Genomic DNA, 25,130 nt, shown 5'->3' on the forward strand with positions numbered 1-25,130 from the left:
CACTAATGCAGTTTTTATAGCAAACAGACCACTACTTTGCAAGCTGAAACAAATTTATTGAAGTACAAACTGTACATTAACTTTAAACGTGATTAAAGGGTTACCTTTAGTATTTTTCAATCTGGACCCTATTTTCCAACGTTTGTGTCTAAGTGACTCATGGGGACAAGAGTTTTTGAAATACTTCCATTATTGAGTGAAACAACCAGCAACCACAACACAGGTTGCAAAGTAATCCCTCTGGGCAATTGTGCACTGTAAAAATACAACAACTGAAAATGCTTGCAAATGTCAAATCATCATGCTTTAAATAGCATCTTTACAGAAAATGAAAATTGCGATTACAATGCAAAAATGACCATTCGCTTAGAGATCAGGGTTCCGAGGTCAAACTGGGATTCTTACGGTTGTTTTTTTGCTTTGGACAGTAGCTTGGCCGCTAGCGGTAGCCATGTCTTTTCGACTAATAACTATCAACAATAGTAATACTGCAGGCAAACGCAAGGAGGGGAGAAAGTTGAAAAGTTGTTTCCAAATTCCAAAAAGTGTTGCCCCCATTACTCACTTAGATACAGAAACATGGGAAAATTGGGTCCAGGTTGAAAAATACGGAAGCTACCCTTTAATGTACAAAAACTGGTTAAAAAAAGAAAAAACAGAAAAGAAGTGCCCTGTGCTTTTGAAGTCCTTTCAGACCATATTTAGCTTTTTCATTGTACGCCACCGGTCCTTAAGGTTGATATTTGATCGATTTCTGAAGGAGTAATATGACTTTATCTTATTCCAGTTGCCCTCTCCGAATTTTTGGACCCCTTCTTTCAGCTTCTGCGTCTCACGCTCAGTCCACCTCTGCAATACAACAGGAACATGAGGTCACTCAATTTTCTGCTACTTTAACACACCAGCATAAAACAGACAACATCGCTGCATTTTATTTTTGTCACTGTTGCTGCATTATAGTGCAGCCGACTATACTGAGAAGTCCGCTTGCATAGAACTTTGATCAGCTGCCAGAACCGTCAGACATCTGAAAGTTGTGGGTCTTATTGGAGGCAAGAAGCGACCAAACTCATGCTATCCTTTCTACATCAATGTTTTCTGATTGTAGTTTGATATTTCAATAACTTGTGAGTGTAGCCAACCTTAAGACATCTGCCGAAAAGAAATGCACCCCAACAAATCTGTTACTTCATTTTTTACTTTTAGATATTACAAATCCAGGTCTTGTTTTACTTACCCTCTTCTTATGGCCTGAGTTTGGACTGTTGCTCTCGTCGTGTGATCCTTCCAGGGAGAAAAAAAAGAGGATATTTTACTGCTTGAACTATTTTTTCAACTAGATTCGCAAAGTATTAATAAGATAAAATATTACCATTACCGTTATTACCGTTATCCCTTTTGGAGATGAAATAAGTCTCTTCATCACTCCATCTTTCCTTAGTCTCCTTTGCATTATAGAACAGCTCTTTCCTGTGAACAAAAGAAGAGTTTATCATGCTTCATAATGCTAATTCATAAACAGCTGTGAAAAAAACAAAAACATTATTTTAAGACTGTTGTTTAAATAAATAGGTCATTTTGAAGTGATATTGCGATTGCGATATAATTCATGATTATTATGGGTGATTACATTTTACATCACAATTTTCATTATCATTGAAAAACTAGTAAAATCATGATGTGGCATTTCTCCAGGTCTCTGCCAAACAAACATGTTTTATTACATCTGGAGAACAAGCTTTGTAGGCCAGATCATCTCTGCAGCACTACAACATTTCATTAAAACACTGTTTTGTGACACATTTTACCTTCATAAAATAACTGCAGTTCTTACGATTTGGATATTGCACTTAGTCATATTCCGATTATTTTGCAATTAATGGTGCAGCCCTAATGGTTTGTAATGAAACTTGAATGAAATAATAATAGTGAAGTCATCAATATGTGTAACTTTTGTGTGACTGTCACACACCCAAATGAATACTAGGAGGAAAGCAAATACACAGGACCTTTTGACTTACTAAATTATGGCGATTATTTTTGTTGGTGAAAGTGACAACAAAGTCATCTATATTCATACTTTAAATGTTATTTCTTTTTTTAAATTAACACTCAAAATTGAACAATCTTTGGTATTAACTTCATTAGAACAGTTGAACTCTCATTAGGTATTTCATGGAGTGGAGAATTACTTTATGAAAAAAAATATCTCTGATGTAACGTTAGTCTATCTTGGTAAATTAAAGTCTTTCGCGCATGTATGGCTGCTACATATCTAACATTAACGTACAGCAGTTATCTGTCTGTATTTGTTTACTTTAGATTTAGAGGGAGAGGGAGATTAAGAGGATGTAGATATTTTCAGCAGAAGTGGCCCTTAAATGATGATGACTGACTCAGCGTATCCTCCATGCAAAATGGTGACGTACTCCCCCGCAGTCAGTGGAGGCTGCGCAGCCATTGGCAACTATCGGAGTCAAGTTCAGCCCATGAAAAAAGTTTGTAAAAGGTCCTATCGGTGCCGGTATCGGTCGACCTCTATTCTAGAGTTCCGGCATTATTTTTGTATTTTCTGCTAGTACTCATTCACAACAACAGGTGAATTAAAGCTGCTGCTGGTGTAATCTTCACTTACCATTTTGCAGTAGGACCTTTGTCTTTAGCAGTGTCCTTGTGAGGGGTGGAGCATGTTTGAGGGCTCCGTTGATGAGGATGAGGATTGGGTGAGATGTCCGAAGAAGAATCTGTGATATGGACCTCATCTGTATCATCAGGATCCCTGCATAAAAACATGAAGTTAATTGAATAACGTTCGTCCTCGAATCTTAACTAACATAATGACGTCAAATGAATGTAGTGTTTGGACTTGCCTGCTGGGAGGATCATTGGCCAGTTGTTTACGAGGTTTCTGCACTGGGGTTTTACGGGGAGCAACTGACGCCTGTGGGTCTTCCTCGCTATCGGATGGCATCTGATTGGATTCAGTGGACTTTCTGTGTGTTGAGAGTTTGAGACAGTCAAGATTTAAATCAGAAAATTTCAGATTTGTTGACCAAAATCATGGTTTTCTCTGTGAAATTCAATGGCTATGTTCTTTTTCTAAGGGTGGGCAATCTGACAATTTTAGAGAGTGATTGAAGGTGTCCACCGTGTCCACTTTTCAGGAGAATCATAGATTTACATTTTAGATCATGGATCGTGTGTGCTATTGAACACATTGTGATATTTTTTGGATAGTCTGCCCACCCCTATTTGTTCCCACAATACAACTCGTGAATATAGCCAACTCAAGACTTCTGCCGGTATGTAATGCACCCCAACAGATCTGTTACTTTATTCTTTTCTTTTGTACTACAAAGGCAAGTCTTGTTTTACTTACCCTCTTCCTGAGGCATGAGTTTTAGGTGGTGCTCTTCCTATGCAATCCTTTGAGAAAAAAAAAGAAATATTATATAACAAGAATTTCACAACTACATTTACACAGGATTAATTAGAGGCAGATATTTGATAAAATATTACCGATATTCTTTCTGGGGTTGAGGTACGACTCTCGCTGAGAGGATCGTTGGCCGGTTGTTTACGAGGTGTCTGCTGTGCGGTTTTGTAGGAAGCCGGTGACTCCTGCGGGTCTTCCTCACTGTCTGATGACAACTGCCTTGACTTAGTGGAGTTTCTGCATGATGACAGTTGAGACTTAGTCAAGCATCGTCCAGGAAAAGATAGATCAATGGATTCAATGGCCAAGTTTTAAACTGATGCTTTAAGCTACCCACTTTAATTTAAATTTACATTACAGTGAGTTTAAAGAGAAACTTCACTGGCTATCAGTGATGTTTTAAATCAAGTGTTGTGTCCATATAGCAGTTAAAGGTCTGTCAGGTCTGCTAACACATATCTACCTGATGTTCCCAGATCCCCGCCGTAAAATGGAGACCTTGTATTTTCCTTTTTTAACCATACACTTTGGAACAGATGACCCGTTACCATTAAATTGTCCAGTTAAGGCAGCATTTTTCAGATACAAAAAGGTAAATAGTTTTGCTAACATTTTTCTACATGTCGAAGTCTCAGGGCCTGAAAACATAATCTCCATTAACTGTGGGCTGATAGGAACAGGCCTGTGTAATGGAGATGCACTGAGCAACTTTTATTTATTTGCCTGTTTCATGACCTTTATTTTTTTTTTTAAATGTGTGAAATAAAAGAAATAAATATCGCCTATTGTATTTCCATTGCCATCCGATTGATCTTAACTTCATGTAAAATGACACTGATGTATTCTAGGATAACCTTTTAAAGAGTGATATGTATATTTACCTGCTAAACATTTGATTGGCCCGCCTGCGTCGTTTCCGTGTGGGTACATCAACCTCACTGTCTGTTAATGGGCTCTGCGGCTGTTTGTTACTGGGTACAGATGGTGACTGTGGCTCTTCTGTTCTGACTTCATTCTCCAGGTCCTGAGAAGCTGGTGTGGACTGACAGCTCTGTTGGCTGTCTGGCTCGACCACCAGTCGTGCCACAGTGAAAAGCCGCCTGTTCTTCAGCACTGAAGGTGTCTTGGAACGTGAACCTGCCTGCGTTTCAGGAACAACATCCATTTGTGGTGGTTGGTCGGCTGGGGAAGCCTCCATGGGGCTACCCGAGGCTCTCTGAAATAACCCATCCTGCTCAGAGTCCCGATTGATGTCCTTTGTGGGAGTGGATGAAAGGCACAGGGATGCCTGTCCCTCTCTCTCCACTTCTTCCTCCAGCTGAGCAAATGTTCTCTCAATCAACCCTGCAGCCAAATCCTTGTAGGCTGCCTCCAGCCTTGTCCTCTGGCTAATCGTATATTTACTGGAAAATAAAAAGGTAGAGACAAGAAGAAGAGATTGGGGTGTTTAGGCCAGAGAATAAAAGCATAGAGTAAGAAAGGTTTTCATAAAATTGTACTGGAATCAATCTTATCAGAATGAAAAAATACTGTGCAAAAAAATATCAAGCACAGTAATATGTGGTTATACGGTTGATACAAATGGTTGGACTTGCTGCTTAAGGAGGGTATCAGAGTAATAGTAAAGCTAACAATTGGGGGAAATCATTTTTTCCTACAATCTGTCCAGATAATGGCAAACAGATGGTTCGATGCTAAAAAGAAAAAGAAAAAGAAAGGTCTATTGTTAGCCAGATGATGCGTTTCAAAACTCTAAAAAAGGCCCATTTCAAATTGATGTTGTTCAGTCAGGTGATGAGCGGGAGTGTGTCACACCATGTTACGTCAGTTGATATAAACCATCCATCTTTGGCTTAGTTAGTTAAAGTTAGTGCTTTAACAGCAGCGATGAGCTTGTTTGAAACGAGTTAAGAGGCAGAGGGAGCCTACCGTAGTGCAAACTGGCCGGTGTTTATTGGTGGACAAGAGGACGGACCAGGTTCTTCCTGCACATCAGGACCAGCTGCCTCGTTATCTGCCTCTGTGAGTCTTTTGCCATACAGCATTGCAGCCTGTTACACATACACAAACCAAAATCACTAGTATAAAGACAAGTACTTCAGCAACACATCAACAGAGTTGCATCTTTGGACCGATTAAGAAGAAGTAAGGTTAACAGAGACTAGGCTTTTTTTATTGAACCCTTATGACAAATGTCTTAAGAGGACTCATGAGGTGAACTTTGCAGTGCAATAAAATCTCAAACACAGATAATTAAATTCAATCATTCATTCAAATTAATACCTCATAAACATAGAGAAAGCTTAAAAAAAAAAAAAAAAAGGAAAGTTCCTATGCAACAAGCCTTTAAATTGTGCTAAACACATCGCAACACACCCTGAGGAGAAAGGGAGTATCGACTGGGCAGAGCCTTCTGCAAAAGGCCAACATCTCCTTTTTGAACCGTTGGAAGTCACTCTGCTCGATGACTTCATGCGTTTTACTCTTCTTTCTGATGAGCCCCATGAATATAGCTTTCTACAGAGAACACGGACATTCAATAATGTGAAACACATGGCATGCACACAAACACAGAAATGAAGTCAACTATGTTAAAATTAACAAGTGAACAATTTATAGTTTAAGCATCATTTTTAAAAAATGTATAGACATGCAAGTCAAATTGAAAAGGACAAATTTATACCTGATCTAAATAATACTTTCAGGCTGTGTTTAATGTTAAAACAACTTCACTCGTGTTGAGCTACTCATATGGCTATCCATAGATGTGTAAGGCCTTGAGGCTTTAATTACTGAACTCACCTTGCCAACCATTTGTTTGGGAAAGTGTGTGTTAAGAACCTCTTTAGCTTTGCCAAACTCGTTGTTCTTCATGAAAATGACCACAGTCTAAAGACAGAAAAAAAAAAAACGCGATTAAGCAAATCTGAAAGCAAGTGTCTTTAACACACACACACACACACACACACACACACACACACACACACACACACACACACACACACACAGTAGGTGCGGCATTAGCATCTTATTCATCATTAAAACCATCGTTTTTGATTGATAACTGTATGTCCTTGTGCCAGCAGGCATCACAGTTGAACCAATGCAGAATTTGAATGTAAATGAATAACAACAAAAATGACATTAAAAAAAATTATTTATTAAATTAATAAAATAAAAACATACCATTTCTTTAAGTGAAGTGCATACATTCTCAAAATCTTGCTGTGGAATAGAGTTTTCCTGGTTGATTTCTTTCAGCAAAAGTAAGGCTGATTCCAGGGGACTAGACTCTTCAGGACCAAATAACTCACCTGTCAACAAAGAAAAGATAAAAATTAAACGTTGTGTTTGGGTCACAATAAGAAAACAGGATTGGATGTACACTACCATTCAAAAGTTTGGGGTCACTTGCAAATGTCCTTATTTTTGAAAGAAAAGCACTGTTTTTTTCAATGAAGATCACATTAAATAAATCAGAAATACAGTCTAGACATTGTTAATGTGGTAAATGACTATCCTAGCTGGAAACGGCTGATTTTTAATGGAATATCTACATAGATGTACAGAGGCCCATTTCCAGCAACCATCACTCCAGTGTTCTAATGGTACATTGTGTTAGCTAATCGTGTTAAAAGGCTAATTGAAGATTAGAAAACCCTTATGCAATTATATTAGCACAGCTGAAAACTGTTGTGCTGATTAGAGAAGCTCTAAAACTGGCCTTCCTTTGAGCTAGTTGAGTATCTGGAGCGTCAGCATTTGTGGGTTTGATTATACTCTCAAAATGGCCAGAAAAAGAGAACTTTCTTCTGAAACTCGACAGTCTATTCTTGTTCTGAGAAATGAAGGCTATTCCATGCAAAAAATTGCCAAGAAACTGAAGATGTCCTACAACGGTGTGTACTACTCCCTTCTGAGAACAGCACAAACAGGCTCTAACCAGAATAGAAAGAGAAGTGGGAGGCCCCGGTGCACAACTAAGCAAGAGGACATTAGAGTCTCTAGTCTCTGGTTTGAGAAATAGACACCCGACAGGTCCTCAACTGGCAGCTTCATTAAATGGTACCCGCAAAGCACCAGTCTCAACGTCCACAGTGGAGAGGCGACTCCGGGATGCCGGCCTTCTAGGCAGAGTGGCAAAGAAAAAGCCATATGTGAGACTGGCCAATAAAAGGAAAAGGTTAAGATGGGCAAAAGAACACAGACATTAGTCAGAGGAAGATTGGAAAAAAGTGTTATGGACAGACACATCTAAGTTTGAGGTGTCTGGATCACATAGAAGAACATTTGTGAGACGCAGAACAAGTGAAAAGATGCTGGAGGAGTGCCTGACGCCATCTGTCAAGCATGGTGGAGGTAATGTGATGGTCTGGGGCTGCTTTGGTGCTGGTAAAGTGGGAGATTTGTACAAGGTAAAAGGGATTTTGAATAAGGAAGGCTATCACTCCATTTTGCAACGCCATGCCATACCCTGTGGACAGCGCTTGATTGGAGCCAATTTCCTCCTACAACAGGACAATGACCCAAAGCACACCTCCAAACTATGCAAGGACTATTTAGGGAAGAAGCAGTCAGCTGGTATTCTGTCTGAAATGGAGTGGCCAGCGCAGTCACTAGATCTCAACCCTATTGAGCTGTTGTGGGAGCAGCTTGACCGTATGGTACATAAGAAGTGCCCATCAAGCCAATCCAACTTGTGGGAGGTGCTTCAGGAAGCGTGGGGTGAAATTTCTTCTGATTACCTCAACAAATTGACAGCTAGAATGCCAAAGGTCTGCGAGGCTGTAATTGCTGCAAATGGAGAATTCTTTGACGAAAGCAAAATTTGAAGGACAAAATTATTATTTCAAATAAAAATCATTATTTCTAACCTCGTCAATGTCTTGACTATATTTTCTATTCATTTTGCAACTCATTTGATGAATAAAAGTGTGAGTTTTCATGGAAAACATGAAATTGTCTGGGTGACCCCAAACTTTTGAACGGTAGTGTATGCTCAAGCACTGATTTAGGGAAAGCCCTAAGTTCAGTTTTACAGTTGGGCTGCAACTATATCATTTGTAATGAAACATTTGTTTGGAATCTGAATAACAATGTAGTACTGTAGGGGTTGTGTCGAGTCTATATTTCTGCTTGCGATACAATCTTTTGTTGATTTCTTTTTTGTATTTTGTGTTAAACAACTTAAAATGGTTCAAGAATAACTCTACTTTTTTATTCTCAATTCTCAGAATTGAAAATTCTCCAAATGCGACATTATCGTAGTATACTAGAGAATTAAACTGCAAGTTAGGTAAATAATGACTCATATTTTTAAGATATCTTAATTTCTTTGTTCTGCATTTTTGGCATGGAGCCTGTTTATACTATGCACAGATACAAAAGTACCCACACAGATGCAACTAAACTAGACCCCCAACAATAAACATTGTTAAAAAAGGGATGTGCCATGATGAATGCATTCATGTTCTTCTCACCGAGATTTTCACCTTCATTTATCCGGGAGAGGAACTTCAGTACTTGAATCTTTAACTGCAGGTCTTCAGCATCCTCACAAGGACGATCCAAAACACCTGTAACAATGACAATAAATAAATTTGTAACAATAAATAAACTTAAAGGGGCACTATGTAGTTCTGTAGAAAAAATTTAACCCCAGAAATTTGATATTTACAATATTAATGAGGTAATGATACAAACTACTAACTGAATAAACAAGCTGTTCTTAGAAGAAAATAAGGTCCCTGGAACACTGTTTAAAGCTAGAAAGGTGGCAGGGTCCGCCAAATAAACAAAGTAAAACAGTATGAAATTGTGTTGTTCTTTAAGCTCAGTTTGTTTATTCAGTCATGAAAGCAAAGAGAGTTTGTTTATTTAGTTTGTTTAGGCACAGAAAACATCTGTTGGAATTGTATTAACACATGTTTTAGAGTAATCGACTGAAATGCTTTGCTTAAAAACAGCCTCTAGAAATATTAACAAATTAATCTATGAAACCTTGCAAATTTCAGGCCACTCAAAAAATCCAATAAACTACTAATGCCTAGGAGACACACGGGTAAACTGTGCACTTTATCGGCAGTGCCCACTCTAAACACTACTTTGCGATTTTACAAAAAACAGACACTTATTTGTTGGTTTCACAAATGTACGTGTGTTCAATCACAGCCTCTTCCCGGAGCTTTTCAACGGGACCTCTCAGAACCGTCTTCCATTCAGCTGACAAGGGGCTAAAGCTACGGCTAAGCTAATTTAGCTATCTGTAGGTGAACAAAACTGTCGGTAACGGGCATGGAGCACAATTAAAAACTGGCCAGTGCGACTATTTAGGACACTTAACGTGCAGTAGATAAAACAGTCCGCTAACACCAAAGTCCGCCGGACACAACGAGTTGAGTGAGTTAGCTAAACAAAGTCTAAAACTAGCTTGGCGGTAAGAAGTGAACGGCGGTTCGTTACTTACTGTCAGTGACATCTATTACGTTACGGAAGTCCGCGTAAAGCTCCTTTTGAAACAACTCTAGCGCCAGAGACACATAATAGTCAACAAACCAGTGTGTAACAAGACTTTCGACATCAGCTAGCTGACTGTTTACACTTTCGTTTGCCGCCATGTTCGCAACATGTCTTCTTCTTCGTCTCCGCCTGATAATCAGACCAGCGAGCGCAGGAAGAGGCAAGGCACCATGGGGGTTTTATTCTCAGAGTTTGACTTTTCAGGCAGCCCTTCAGTCCAGCTCTGCGCCACCACATGAGTAAACGTGTAACATTGTGGAATATCTACGAATAATGTTGATGATGCAGAGTCAAAACCTGCCAATCCAAGTGAAGGAGATTACATTTGAGAACAGCTTTGGAAAGGGTGTTGCCTGTGAGTCCTAGTGCAGGGGTTAATCATTGCTGGAAGTAATTCTTCTTCTCTGACTTTATAGCTGGTCGCACAACCGCAGGCAACACTATACTGCCGCCCAGTGGCCTGAAGGGGAGCACTGTCGATGATGTTTGAATTATGTTAAATTATCAGACATCTCCTACTCCATATCATGGCTGTGACATTTGAACAACTACCTAATTATTATGTTCCTATTTTGTGACTTGCTTTAGGAGGGTATCTGCATGGCATTGGGTCAGAAAACCACTTTCCGTTCTTCTTTACTGGATGTTTTTTTTTTCTTTGATGCTGAAACAATTCATTTCCTCACTTCCCTAATTTCAATTCCCCACTGCATCTTATTGTATCTCAATTTCTGTTTGCCCATCCGTTGTAACTGACAAACCCACTGAACTGCCATCTACTCCCGCTTTTTTTTTTGTTGTTGCTTCTAGCAGATCTGCAGCATATTTTGTGAATACCACGCTTTCTACATTATCCAGAAACAAAACACAGCAGCACAGAAAAGTAATTACATATGGCAGACAATCAATCACAATTTTTAGCTTTAATTTAATCAAGTTTATTTTGTAAAAGAATGACATTAAAGATATGACACTATAAGATTATGACACATTAATTAAAAAAAAACTTAATAAAACATTCCATTTATATATTGTTAATAGTAACCCTTATATTTTGTTTATAAAGCTGAAGGACTTTTGTTCTTGAGGAAACATTCTCTCAGGAGAGTAGGAAACAAAACCTTTCTCAACTGTGCATGACAATGTTAGTGGTAATTCTTTGATCAAACATCCATCCTGTTGAGAATCATTTTATACTTTACAAAATGTTATTTGACCTGCATTTTCTGCCTGAATCTCCTTTAAATGCCAACTATTGTTAGAAAAGCCTTTGACAGAATAGTGTTGCATTGAATCACACATTTTTGCAGTCTTACACCATTCTCTCCCCGTGGTGATTGTATTATTTTACGTCATACAGCAGAAGGCGGAGACAATACAATTACCAGTATAACCATTTAAAATTCATCATTCATCGATTCTGTTGATGAGCATGAATGTAAAACTGCATACCCTGTAAGAGAATCCCAATTCAAGAGAAAAGGATCACAGCATTCGAGTATAGACATCAAACAGGACTATCCATTTGTGAAATACATCAACCAAATCCCAAATTATTGCCCAAACTAGACCAGTCAACACCAAATACTTACACTCAATCAACAACACAGCAATATTTGTCAATCCATAATTAGCTCTGATGTTCTGCTACTTCCTACAAATACAACTCAAGGTAGAGCAGTTTTTCCCTCTTCAGATATTTTCTTCTACTCTACTGACATTTTGTGTTTATTAGACTCTGGGCCTCTTATAATATAATCTTACCACCATAACCGGCAACTATTTCTTGATGACAGCTGTTGCTGGAATGGCAACATATTTGTGCACCTGCCAAACTTAACAGCACACATCTTCCTGTCTTATGCGCATGTCTGATATACAGCTTGGATATGATTTTTATTGATGCACTGCGTGTTTGGCTAAACTGACTCCTCTTCATTTTGCACCTCAGAAATTAAAAACAGTACACTGAGCATGTTAGGATAAGGGACTTGCTGCATTCAGAGAAAATATGACATTGTTTGAAAAAGACGCAGGTGCAGTCCAGCAGAATAAAGGAGACATGAGAGGCCAGCATTAATAAAATCCCCTGATATCAGTTAGCTTTCAGTGCTTTGTCCCTTTGTCCCAAAATAGAGAAGTTTTACATTCTAAGGACAGCATGTTTCTTAAAACATTATAGCCATAGAGCATCAGATATAATCATTTAGTGTAAACAGTGGAGACGGAGTTCCTTCTCCTGACAACCACAGGTGAGAACAAACAGCAGTATATTGTCCGACGCGCGATAACAATGTGACTTTGAGAATCTAGATTTGACAATACTTCGACAATACCAGCCCATCGGTCAGGACTTGACTTTAAATCCTGAACTCTAGATTCAAAAAGCCACATTCTTCCAGTGCAAAATAGGCCTGTTGATTATGTAAAAAATAGGAGACAAGTTGTCACAAAATGGAAAAACACTTTGATAAATATAGCAACAATGGCAAAAATCTTTTCAAGCTGATAAATTCACTTGACAGAATGATTTTAAAGGCATGGATACGTGTTCTGATAACACTGGGAGAGTTTCTGCTACCGTCCTGCCACTAGATGTTGCAGGCCTGAAATTTCTGGAGTAAAGTAGGAAAGGCTTTGCAAGCATCTGCTGAGTTCCCCAAGACTTTGTTCAGTATTAAAGCTTGTACAATGAGCCTGGTACCTCAGCCCCTTTCAGCGAAGCAGTTCCTTTTTAATTCTACAGGCTGACTGCACAATGGAGCTTGGCTCTGTGGATCGGAATGAGCTCACAACGAGCCAGAGGAGGCTGTGCTAGTGTTTTAAGTTCTCCTTCTCAAAATGTGGAGCATGAAAAGCCGCCGTGTCTGAGACTTGGCTCTGTCTCAAGGGGTCTGTGAGGTTGTTTTCTGAGAGTTTAAATGCTAAGAAGTGTAATCCAGCTGTTCTTGCATAAGGATTCCTATTATACACAGAAGTGGCCTTCCAGTCGGAGTGATGGTCCAGTCTTCCATGCTGAAAAAAAAAAAGTGAATAACCATTCAAACTTAATAACATTCGGTCTTTTCAGCAGCCAAAGTTGTTCAACCTGAATCACTTTGTTATGAAAACACAGGGAGGCATATGAGTGGTCTGGGGGGAGGGTCACTGATGGTTTGCACAGAATGAGACGTGGAGCAGCATGTAGGAGTGATAGAATGGCAAATTATGGACACATAGATACAACGAATACAAAACGGTGATTTTTTTTTTTTTTGTTAATCTAAATGAAGAGTCAGAATAACAGTAGTCATCTCCAGTGAGTCATTTAAGGTCAACTTTTGAGGAGTGGTCACGGTCATGAAAGGTAAAGAAGCTTCAGCAGCTATTTAAAAAGGGGAAAATAAGTTTCTACTGGCTTAAAGAATCAAAAATTCAGCCCAAGGAGGGACAAACATGGCAAAGGAGATGAACAGATAGGAAAAGCCACTCAGTCCTCTTGAATAAGAATGAGGCTTGTGTTCATTTGAAGATAGTAAAAGCCTCATTTCCTGGCTGAGATGCTGACTGATTGAGCTGTTATACATGCAAATCAAGGCAGCGCAGTCCCATGTCTGATGTCCACTGTGCTCCATATTCAGACCTTTTCTCAAGAGCCATGTAAGTAGTGCATGTCCTTGACTGTGATTCCCTTGTCTGGGTCCATTCGAGCAGTTTCAAGCATTTCCCCATTGAGATCCTCTTGTCTGGGTCCAGTGATGATGAGAGATATGTAGTTGATCCTGCCTCAAAAAATTCAAACTCTACTCATGAATCTCATGTGTGCAGCAAAGAAAATAAACTGCTAAAGTTGTTTACTGAAGGTGCACGAGTTGAGTTCAAACTGCACCTCGGACAGTCTCACAAGGAATTAAAGACTCACTTGAGTTACATACTGCATGCTTTACCTAAAAACACACAAACAAACCAAAAAAGCTGCTCACATTAGTAACAACAGTCCACTTGTTCAGCACACCAAGGCTGTCGGGTTCACATCAGCATGAGAAAGTGAGAATACAAACTTTCAGTGGGGGTTGTGATGCACTGGGGCCCGACTAGAGCAGCTTGTCCCCCCTGTCACCCACACATGAAGGACAGCCTCAGGGAGCAGAGGTCCATATTAGCTCCAGCTAAGGAGGGCGTACAAGAAGTCCTGCATTAGCGACGGTCAAGTGTCGGTGAGCAGCATCAGCATCAGTCTGCCCTCCTCTCAGACAGAGAACTCTGATCCGCTGCGGCGACCATGGGTCAACAGCAACAGACGCCGCAGACGCAGGCCTGTGAATGGGTTGCACCACAGAAGGGAGGGCGGGCCGCCAAACACAGTTTTCATTCCGTCCCATCTCATGCGACGCTCCCACGTGGGCTTCTCATTTTTAAGACGTTCAATCTCCTGCAAGACATTCAAACCCCTCTGTAAATAAAAGATTCCTTATCAAATTGTCTGTTGCTTTGGCTCATTATTAGCATGCTAAGATACACAATTACATTAAAACCTGAGAGAAAACCTATATATAGCATTTACTGTATTAGACAACAGAGCATGCAGGGTACAGTGGATACTGACCGTCTCATCATTGCAGATGGAGTGGATCTGTGTACCAAACATTACAGCTGTGAAAGTGAGGAAGAGGATGGCCTCGAGACAGAGGAAGATCAGCAGCAGCACAGACACCCCTGGGGAGAAGTCACTGCACTCTGGTCACAAGAAGGGAGGAAGAGAGATTTTTATTTTTTACTAAACAAGTGAAATGTCAAGTGAAACACCAACTAAAGTAACACTGCATTTTGAAGAGGATGAATTCTTTAAGAGCCTAAAAGCAAAAAGTAGACACTTGGGTAAAATCCTGGCAATCCTGGTTAGCAAAACTGCTAAGTCATCTTGTAGAGGGCGCTAGAAGCTGGAGTTCTAAGACTGAAATATTATCTTCATTTTCTGGTTCATTCCTACAGAGACCCACAAGGGAACGGGGAAGATCAATGGCAGCTCTGTGATGACTCTGCAGCACAACTCCAATGACCCGCGCAGAGCAGCTGTTCTTACGACAGGAAACAATAACTTTCCTTTTTCCACGCTACCTCTTTTAATCTCTCTGAGCAGATTCAGTCTCTTGTACAAATATCTGTATTTTCTGACTGACAAACTACATCTCTCTGCCATTCGCTGATTGCTTTTTTGACTCCAACACATGACATACTCTATGCTTCCTTACCATTCCACTGGACTTTAATACAGGTGAAGAAGTGCATCCCACTGAGGCCCAGGGCATGGGCAGAAATCAATGCTATGTACATCTGCAGAAAGGAAAACAGAACGGGGGAAAGAGATAATGAGATAAAGTGACAGGTTCAGGGTAAAATAAGAGCCATCCCATCACATCCCAGGGTTGGTTTGCAGATACTGTGTTAATGTAGGCTAGTTCATGTCACATTTGTTATAAAACTCTTGTTTATATGATGCTGTGATGCAGTATGTTTTTTGTTTTTACTTTGAACCTCTCTATGGGCATCTGTCAGGGGAGAAAACTAAACATGTCATCACACAGGTGACCTTGTACTGCTCAGCAATATATGACGGCTTTGCGTTTCCGTCATCAAAAAAGTTCCAGTCAGCATATGAAGCCATAAAAAAGTGCTGATGCTGTCATGAGAGCCATAAATGACTACGAGAGTACATTTCATGTAGGCCTGTGTCTAGTGTGCACAGCATCAGTGCTGAGCTGTGAACCTCAGCTGGTTATTTCATCGTGAAATACTGGTGGCACAATTTTCAACAAGAGAAGGGAACAAATTTACCCTCCAGTTTAATTTGTGGTCTTGTCATTTCAGAAAAATTAACAAGGTAATCACAATGTATCAAGGTCATTTATATTTCATTATACAAGCATAACGAAATTAATGTTTGTAAACACGTATACACCCAGGAAAAATTTCTGTAGTGCATTTGTTAAAATTTGTGTCTGCGTGCATGTAATCAGCAGCAACAACCTAGTGATGATAATATGGTACGGATGGAGATGGAAAATCAAATGGACTACTCAATGTCTGTACTTACAGTGAAAAGTACAAAGAATCTCTGATTCTTTTCTCCTACGCAGTTATTGACCCAGGGACAGTGGTGATCCATCTTCCGGATGCATCTTTTACAAATACTGCAGGCAGGAGAGAGATGTTAATGTGTCATCAACTATACTGTCCCTGTTTACACCAAATACGCTTCTACAGATGTTTTCAAAAGTACAGTTTGTGAGCTAACGTAACATGTCAGACTGACCTGCAGTGATGTGCCCTCTCAGGCTTAATGCTGCAGCACTTCGGGCATTTGTAGATGACCTCACCAGGCTTCAGCTGTAAGCTCTCCATGTACTCCTTGGTTGCATTGCCCTTAGGAACTGCACCCTAAGGAGGATGGAAGACAGACACCGACAAATGCTGTCAGTCATATAAATATATTATGGCATTACGGCTCATTAAGTCAAGCTGTGCTTCTTTGTGTATGCAGCAATTTAACCACTTTTTTTGTTTCCAGGCTTTTTAAAAAGGCTTAAAACATCCACTATTTGGACAAGTTGTTCCAGTAATAACTTGGATGTTAGACTTTGACTGGATTTACAGAAACACTTGCATGTTATTTTTCAGCCTGACAAATTGTATGGCAGATTTTAACTAAAGCAATCTCTTTGGTGTGGGAGCCTACAAAAGTGAAATTCACAAATAAACTTGAGACCTTTTCAAGCTTAGGCAAATCCCCAGTTTGACATACTACTGCACAACCTTCTGTGTACTATTTTGGGCTTTGAAATGGAGCAATTGTTCAGGCTGGGCTGTTGGGCTAGAAAGCACCAGCGGAGCTGTCATCACACATCTAGTTTCTTTGAGCGGGAATGAGTCAGTGTTGCAACAGCAGCACTAACAATATTTGACCTACAAACCCCTGGAGCATGAATTGACTGAGTTTACCAAAGAGTAGTCATAAAGTATCAGTAACACAGTGCAGAAGAATGAATCCCTGTTGCACTCACTTTTCAATGTGTCATCACACACCCCAGTAGATATGGCATTTATCAATTGTTTTGAGCAGCTGTCAGTGGAACAACATTACACACTACTAACTTAATTGAACTTTAAGGAGAAATTAAATTAAATTGTTTGTAGTTCGTAGTTCGTAGTTCATTTCTTACTCTCCTTAACATGCTTACCGGGTCAGTCAACATGGTGCGCAGATGTGAGGCCAATGCCAGCACAGCCAGCGAGTTGAAGGTGGCCCCGTTCAGCAGTGAGTACCAGAAGCTCTTGCTGGGCAGCAGCATGACAAAGTTCACTACGAATTCAGCGTACAACACCAGGAACCAGGTCATGCCTGCGCACACCATCCCACAACTGTCCTGAATGAACCACAGCGTGCGGTTTCCTGCAGCATGGCCCGCGTGCGGACCCCCGACTATCACTCCGGCTGCCAGGCTCCCTGTCTCCACATCTGCCCCTGCCGACAGCAGTGGGTGGTGCTGCTCCATATCTCGCAGTCGGTGGTTTGAAGACTGCATCCTGCCCTAGGGAGAGGGGAAACATTCAAGGTAAGACTAAATTTAGGGCTACTGTCTCCATCTCCTCACAATAAAAAAGGACAAAGATATACACAGTGTTGATTTCCTCAGGTAAAAATCATGAACTATGTTAGGTAAAATGATATTCATACAAACTGCGCAAATAGGCAATAACATTTACTAAGAGCACAACAAAGCCAGCTAAATCATCAGACATTGACCTTTCCTTCATGAAATAAATGAGTCATAGCAATTTACAGTGTTGGAGGTCTTTTCAGCCCACAGTAACAACCGTATTGATCATGAGAATATTTTGTCCTGATGTCAGAGGAAATGACGCAGGCTTACAAAAGACATTAGGAAACATCACACAAGGACCCCGAATATCTTTTTTTTTTTTTAAATCTTATGGAAGTCTGTCCTGTAGCATTTTAAACCAAAGAGTTGGACGGAAAACCAACCAATATCAGCATCCTTACACCACGCTTCTGGTGGGGCATGGAAAATTTTTGAACAAGGGTGAGTCAACCTTGGACTCGAGCCTTGCTGCTGTTATTCCAAGAGACGTGAGTCATGGTGTTTCTTCCTCTCTTTTCATGTCAAGGTCACAAGAGAACGTTCAGGGCCAGCCTGAGACCATGTCCGCAGCTTAAGATAAATCAATGGCTGCCCTGATACCTTCAGGAAACTGATCCTCAGGCTGAGGTGCATGTGAGGAATACGGCTAATAATAATCTGTAGACCCAGTTTTACCCTCTGCTGGCTGTGACTCACAAGGCACTACCAAAAGATACATAATAATCTTTGATTTTAGGTCCTGTTGCTGTAACTCAACATGCAGTTTACTGTTAGATTGGAAAGAGGTCAGATCAATAAGATCTTTCTACAAATATTCTAAAAGTCTAACACAATGGTGGAATGGCCTAGTTTTTTAAAAATCAACTTTGTTATATATTACACTAGAAAACATTCATTCTTCCTCACCAAAGTCAGGAACTACTTTAATATGCTGAAACACATATCTACAGTTCATTTATTCCAGTGGATTTAGTGTTAAAATGTGCATTTGTTCACTTAGCACCGACAGAGCCAGATTAATGATCAGTATTTCCCTTACTGCTGAGAAGGTGCAACTCATCATCCTATCTAGATAAGCGAACCACACTGCGAGATTTCATTTGTATCCGATTCAAATAAGTGCTAAAATTTAGAGCTGTGACGATCGGCAGCAACTATTTTTGATAATCAGTTAATTGTTTCTTTATTTTTCAAACAAGAACTGTCACACATTTGCTCCAGTCTCTTAAATGTAAGAATCTGCCACTTTTCTTTGACATCAATAAATGAGGACAGGAATCATACAGGAAAGACAATATAAACGTGCTGTGCACACGTATTGCATGCCCAGTTGGGATTGGCTGTCATGACACTGTCTTAATCAACCAGCCACACATATATACGGCTGTCCATCCCTGAGATGACAGTTGTTGAAACAGACGAAAGAACAACCTGCATCAAAGAATCCTGTTTAACATGCTGTAACATCTTACCAGACACTCATTATTTAGCCATCAATAAGCCATACAATTGACTCAAGCTGTTAGGTAGGGGTGCTTATTGCATTTGTTGGTGTGGTGTCCTGGCAGACTCTGATGTAATGCTTCGAAGCAAAAGACTGCTTCCTTTCGCTAAGTGCTTAAATCAAATGAGACATTTCCAGTGAGATGGCTGGTGCAGAGCTAAGCTTTCAGTCTTTAGCTGACTAGCCAGCCAGGCAGCCTTCCAAACACCACACTGCTGTTGGTTTCTGCTTGCATCCAAAACTTTCCATGTCAGTGGGTGTCATTGAAGTTGCTTGCAAAATGGAAATGCCAACAAAGACAAGAGGTGTTTTGCCCTGCAGAGTTGAAATGAAACCCCAAACAAGCAAAGATGTCTTCTAGACAGCCAGGAGATCCAGTTAGGAGTCCAGCTCAGGCATTGACTAAGAGTAAAAGATATTCTATTTAAAAAAATCTATATGATTGATGGCTAGCAAAATTGTTTTATACACTAAGACCGGCAGGCTTCTCAAAGAAAAATATAATTGAGAGTGACTTTAAATCTGTGCAATTGACTTTAAAAGGGCGTAACTGAGGTTACACGGCACAAACACTATGTAGCTTTTAATACAAATTTCAATATTTGACGTAGGACACATTTCACTCAGAGAATTTGAACAAACAAACTACAAAAAACAGTCACTTTATGACAGCTAATACAAAATACAAAGTAAATGTGGTGCTAATAATGTAATTTGTAGGTTTGTGTGAGTATGTGCAATAACATAAAATACAGGTCTTCCACTTACATGCAAACCAGATTTCTAGGGGTCGTGGATGCGTCAGTGTTTTGGGTAAATTTGACCCTGGTGCCAGAAAGACCTGGTATTCTGTTACACTCTGTTTTTAATATAAAACATATGCTTAGATCTCCTTATGAATATCAGCAGCACGTTCGTTCTCCATTGTGCATAATAACAAGACGAGGGACGTCTCAAGCTGATTGGGATCATGGCAAATCAAAGCCTGTTTAATGAACTGGTACTGGCTCTATAAAGCCTAGTATTTTTCAGATCATTTAATTTTTACTCAAGCTACCCTGGCTGTCAAAATTGCCCCACCAATCACTATTAAACAGCAGAAACGCAGACATCTGTCAGCAAGTAAGCAGCGTGTAAACCACAACACAGCCATGCAGTTTCACTTACTGACATGACAGCAGCAATGGCATGCATCACTGACTGATGTGAGCAAAGCGGAATTGCCTTTAAAAAGATTAAATTTTTCTCTACCATGAAGATCAAGGCTGGAGGCGAGGCTGAAGGAAGCACTGCCTCAGCTGATAGCTCAATTTCAAACATCAAAAGAGTAAGCTCAGAAAAAGGTAGTGACTGACTGATCTGGCTCACACGTTCACTTTGTAGTAATTTATTAGAGCAGCATGTCGCAATGACGGAAAAACTGCAAGCATTCAGTTTTTGAGGTTGGGAAATACTGGACACAAGAGGCTCTATCAGTACAATCATCTACTGTCAAGGCAGTGCCGCACATGTCAGGATAAAGTTATAGTGAAGTCTGATATTCACAAAGTCGCAAATGCTGGAAAATGTTATTTTCTAGAAGAAAATCCTCTCACCTTATTATTCCCAGTCTGTGATTAAGAAACACGACAATGAAATATGTCAAGAAATATTACAGTGACGGAGACAAATGTGACCTGACAAGAGAACACAGGTCAGCAAGGCTATTTGTAGAAGCTTTATGCGTACGTGCCACAGGGTGCCTCTGTCAATTTGACTTTTAATGAGTATTAGTTCAATTTCAGTGTTGTTTACCACATAACACCAGAGCTGAATGGTACACGGCTTTCTGTTAAACAAAAAAGAGAGTTAGCATTGTCCTTAAGAGGACAGAAAACGCTCTTGGCCAGTTTAAGGTGTATTGATTGTGTTGTGGTCAATGAAAGGGAGGTCCATTAAAGCTACACCAGCTGCTTGTCCAGCTGTCTGCCCTTCCCGGTCAGAGGGCGCAACACAAGAGCCACTGGTCCCTCTCTCCTTCCCCCTCCTTTCCTTATCTCTCTTCTTCTCTTTTCTCTGGCATACATAACCTGCAGTCACCTCAGTGTCATCCTGCTGCTCAGATCACTTTGCAGGGTCAGCAAATGCTAAGTCATAGCGAGGGCTGGCGTCTACTGTCCAAGAAAATTAGATGAGACAATAGCTAAATACAAAAATAGTCCTGACATAAAAATGGGTTTCGATTTACTGAGTGATTTTATGTTTCACTGTCACATTTTCAGATTGTCGACCAGCTTAATGGCCAACATAATGTCACTCGAACTGAGAACAGTGAGCGGACAAAAATAAAACCGCCCCTTGATGGGAATGTTGACAAAGACGAATAAATTACAAAGAATCGAAATTGTCATTAAAACTACAAACACAATCAACACATGTTATTTTCATGGCCTACTCTGTACAAACATCCGATCTATAATACCCACAACTAGATAAAATCCTTTGTATGAAGCACCACAAGGTCAGCCGTTCCAGCTATATTAACACGCTTTTTTAACAACTATCTCTTAAAACACCTATTGTTTCATCCAACGATCTTAAAGACTTGTTTTCTATGCCTGCTGATTGACAATAGCTCGAGACTTCATTCACTTTTTATTCCCACCATTATACTTTTAAGTGGGGATGCACTGTTATCTCTACACTTCATCAGCGTTCACCAAGAAAGGCTTTCAAATGAAATACTGGCCCGAAATTAACATTTCTGCCAATGTGACCTGCCAATAAGATGACGCTGGCCACACAATGCAAACTGTTGACAAAGGAGCTGTTCTGCCCATTGAATGTGTACATTTAAAAAAATGTTGTATGTACCATTACGCAAGGGCTGGCATAGTTATATGTGTAATATGTAGGTGGAAAAAACAATGGCATATCAGAAATCGGCAAAAATCCATAATGATACATCATTAATTTTAGCATATATTTTAGCATTCAGTGTTGTAGGCTTGACTTAAAACTAAAAAAAATGCCAAGAAGAAATTATAAAACTTTCAGCCGGGTTGGAAAGGACTTGCTCTCTGGCATCGATGGCTTAGTCACAATCCACAGCTTAGTACCTCCCTAGACAACCTCCTTTTTGCAAGTGGAAGTTAACATGTGGAATGTCACTTTTCCAGCTGTTGCATGAGAGATAAACAAATTAAGGGTGAGTAGCTTTTGCTCTGTTTGCCCCTGTTACACATTCCTGCTCTGTGAGACAAAAGACATGCAGGGAGACATACCTAATATGATCTCGCTTTACAATAACATGCTGTGGAGGGTTCCTCCTGGACCAGCATTCAGGATGAAGTACATATGTAGACTGGAAGGTAGAGGCCGACACCTGCAAAAAAAAGACACACACAGACAAAATGTATTTTACCTTTTGCTCAAAATGTAGTGAGAGTTTATCGGTGTATTACACACTAAAGAATTCATGAAGGTTATAGTGTTTAATTTTGTTGAAACTGTTTGCGCCTATGAGTGTACACCGAGCGAAACACCTCTCAATAAAATGCAGCACAATTCAAAAGCGCCAGAAACTACAGCCCCCAAAATGATCATACAGTTGGATCAATACCTCTCTGAGACAGTTTCAACAAAACCCTAAAACCGCCACGAGGGAGCATTTATTGGAGCCCTGTTGAAGTACGCCTATCCAAAACTAATAAACCGGCAACTCAGTATGAACACACTTACCGTAAATTAACACAATTTGTACACTGCTTCCTCCTCAGCTGAATGACTTTGTGATGACTCTGTGTGATTTCCTCGACTTTGCACGTCTTCCCTTTTCTTTTCTCCCAGGAAAACACACCCAAATGATGATGGCTATTCATAGCGATGTGGTGACACTGCAAGTACTTTCTGCTAACACTCTGTTGAGCCTTGAAGATTTCCCCTTACTGACTTGACTCTTGAGATGGTGAATCAATCGTATCCAGCTTTTTGTATACGTCCAAACCATCAGACGTCAGGGGTAATATACAGACATGCAGCAATTACTGTAATGACACACACAACCCACCACCTGCAGGATTTACTTAAATACTAATACGATTCCTGAAACCAACAGCAGAAACTGCAGAAATATGTATATTATTCTGGGTTAGGTTACTACACTGACATGCAGTTGTCATTTTCACATCCATGGCAGAGGTTTACGTTGGTTTAAAGACTGTCCAAGCTGAGATAATACTTAGATTTACCCAGACAACACATCATCAACAGATTACTAACTTAAAGGAGGTGTGACTGAGATTAGAGCCCTTCCTCTTATCCCTGCAATGATAACTGTAAAGGTCGTGACTGAAACTGAACACTGTCAACACACACACGCACACAAACACAGAGAGAGAGAGAGAGAGAGAGGGAGAGGGAGAAAGGGAGGGAGAGAGAGTAGCTCGCTAGCCTGACACTTCACATGCATCCGTACTGGATGGTAAATCTCGCTTGCTAACTAGCCACTAACAGTAGCTAACACAGCTAGCATGCTAACACAGCGGGCGACGAGTGCAAAAGCAGCGCCTCCCGAGTGTCAGCTAAATGACATACCTTAATGTTCCCTAGTCATTGTACTGGGGACGTCCTCTTCGTACATGTTGCGGTCCCGTTTGAGCTGAATTCCGGCTCCGACGTAGCCCGTTCCCCTCAGCGGCAACACATCGCTCTCACAACGGGGCTGACAGTGTCCAGTAACCTAACGACTGAGCTTCCGGGGTTCACCTCGGCTCCCTCCGTCACTCCTCGTGAACTCCCGGGGAAATCACAGTTGCTCCAATAGCCCCACCTCGTGGATTTGGGACGGAACTGCAACCACAGAGCTGCCAGAATCACAGTCCTCCACTCGTTGGTGCTGTTGGCTAAACACAATGCATTGGACTCCCCAGGTTAACTTATATGAATACTACTTATCATCATGATTAACATAATCTGCAGTTTGTAAAAGGCTGTTAAATGCTCCTGAGGATGCATTGCATGTAGCTACATACATGTAGCTATGGATGTATGCATGTAGCTTCGGTTTAATACTGTATGTGTGCATGGATGCATGTTGTTTTATCACTGTCAATTAAATCTGATCAAACCACACTCACACAGTCTCGATGAAGCGGTATTTATGCTATTAATTACTTATTTACTCATGAATGTTTAATATCTAAGACAAATACTTATCTGACCTTATTTGTCCTTATGGTTGAAAAGGATACTTCTCCCTACCTGACCTTGGTTTTCAGGTTTTTCACATTCCTCCTCTTCAGAGAAATGTCTTACCGCTCCAGGATCTTCAATCTCATTGTTGTCAAAGATATCATTTTTGATCTTAATCAGCAAACCTTCAGTCTGTTTGCCATCTGGCCTCTTTGAATTTTCAAATGCGTGATAAAGACTCCCACACAGCCTTGTAAGACACTTAAAAGCATTGTTTCCCTCAATGTGACACTCTAGAGCTGTGTTAGAAAACAAAGACCCAACCTTCCCACCACATCAGCGTGTCAGCTTTCACATCTGGAACTCACACTTCGTGAAAGAAGTTCATCTTTGCCCACAATAGTGTTGCCAGAGGCACCTCTTACAGAACTGGCCCATCACACCAACAGCAATTACAACACCTACAACACCTTACAGTACATGATGTTGATGGACTCACCTTTCATCAAACTGATGCCCTCTTGGATTGGAAGTAGGCTAGATGAGCTAGCACCACTGCAATAAGGAAGGTGTTGTTGTGCACAGTTTGTGTCCAAACATCTGTTGAGATTGTGTGAAATACATGTGAATCATTAATAAATAGAGCAACATCGCCCCCTCATGGTGATGCTCAGTCAATGAAAAACAGTGAGCACCTGACCTCTGTTCCTTTATTGATTGGGGTCCAACACACCACACTACTGTATCTGTAAAAGTGATCATAATATCATCAAATCTTTTTCTGATCCTATTACAATAAAAGCTCCAATAGATTTTGAAGTGGTTACATGGTGTATAACGTTTCTGTTATTACACCATG

General features: G+C 40.3%; 2 protein-coding genes across 7 annotated transcripts; both read right to left on the reverse strand.

Moving 5' to 3' along the window:
- Positions 1-35: 35 nt before the first annotated feature.
- terfa (telomeric repeat binding factor a) lies at positions 36-10,279 on the reverse strand. 6 transcript variants are annotated; one of them, XM_073463993.1, is made up of 14 exons: positions 10,036-10,279; positions 8,917-9,012; positions 6,623-6,750; positions 6,239-6,325; positions 5,813-5,953; positions 5,366-5,487; positions 4,318-4,839; positions 3,520-3,673; positions 3,380-3,426; positions 2,871-2,993; positions 2,636-2,779; positions 1,379-1,470; positions 1,238-1,284; positions 36-849 (listed from the first exon to the last, which is right to left on the reverse strand). In XM_073463993.1, exons 1-14 carry the CDS (start codon positions 10,190-10,192, stop codon positions 691-693), a joined length of 2,019 nt encoding a protein of 672 aa, XP_073320094.1. In that variant the 5' UTR covers positions 10,193-10,279; the 3' UTR covers positions 36-690. The 6 variants fall into 6 exon arrangements, with proteins under 6 accessions (XP_073320094.1, XP_073320096.1, XP_073320098.1 ...); XM_073463995.1 differs by having other exon boundaries at positions 9,903-10,150; XM_073463997.1 differs by having other exon boundaries at positions 600-849; positions 1,373-1,470; positions 8,929-9,012.
- A 590-nt stretch (positions 10,280-10,869) lies between these two features.
- Positions 10,870-23,821, reverse strand: zdhhc7 (zDHHC palmitoyltransferase 7). The gene is made up of 8 exons (XM_073465235.1): positions 23,675-23,821; positions 22,363-22,463; positions 17,173-17,523; positions 16,248-16,372; positions 16,029-16,125; positions 15,187-15,268; positions 14,541-14,671; positions 10,870-14,366 (listed from the first exon to the last, which is right to left on the reverse strand). The coding sequence occupies exons 3-8, from the start codon at positions 17,515-17,517 to the stop codon at positions 14,184-14,186; spliced, it is 963 nt and encodes a 320-aa protein (XP_073321336.1). The 5' UTR covers positions 17,518-17,523; positions 22,363-22,463; positions 23,675-23,821; the 3' UTR covers positions 10,870-14,183.
- Between the last annotated feature and the right edge of the window lie 1,309 nt (positions 23,822-25,130).

This window comes from Pagrus major, chromosome 4, assembly GCF_040436345.1.
Source record: "Pagrus major chromosome 4, Pma_NU_1.0".
Classification (NCBI taxonomy): domain Eukaryota; kingdom Metazoa; phylum Chordata; class Actinopteri; order Spariformes; family Sparidae; genus Pagrus; species Pagrus major.

Bases quoted from the DNA above. Each gene is read 5' to 3' on its own strand.
- terfa (XM_073463992.1), bottom strand. From the start codon at position 10,192: ATGTGGTGGCGCAGAGCTGGACTGAAGGGCTGCCTGAAAAGTCAAACT. The intron at 6,326-6,622 runs GTATGTTTTTAT...TTCTGTCTTTAG, and splicing joins GCACTTCACTTAAAGAAATG to ACTGTGGTCATTTTCATGAA. The intron at 4,840-5,365 runs GTAGGCTCCCTC...TTTATTTTCCAG, and splicing joins ACCGGCCAGTTTGCACTACG to TAAATATACGATTAGCCAGA.
- zdhhc7 (XM_073465235.1), bottom strand. From the start codon at position 17,517: ATGCAGTCTTCAAACCACCGACTGCGAGATATGGAGCAGCACCACCCA. The intron at 14,672-15,186 runs GTAAGGAAGCAT...TCTTGTGACCAG, and splicing joins TATTAAAGTCCAGTGGAATG to AGTGCAGTGACTTCTCCCCA. The intron at 14,367-14,540 runs GTCAGTATCCAC...AATGTCTTGCAG, and splicing joins CCATCTGCAATGATGAGACG to GAGATTGAACGTCTTAAAAA.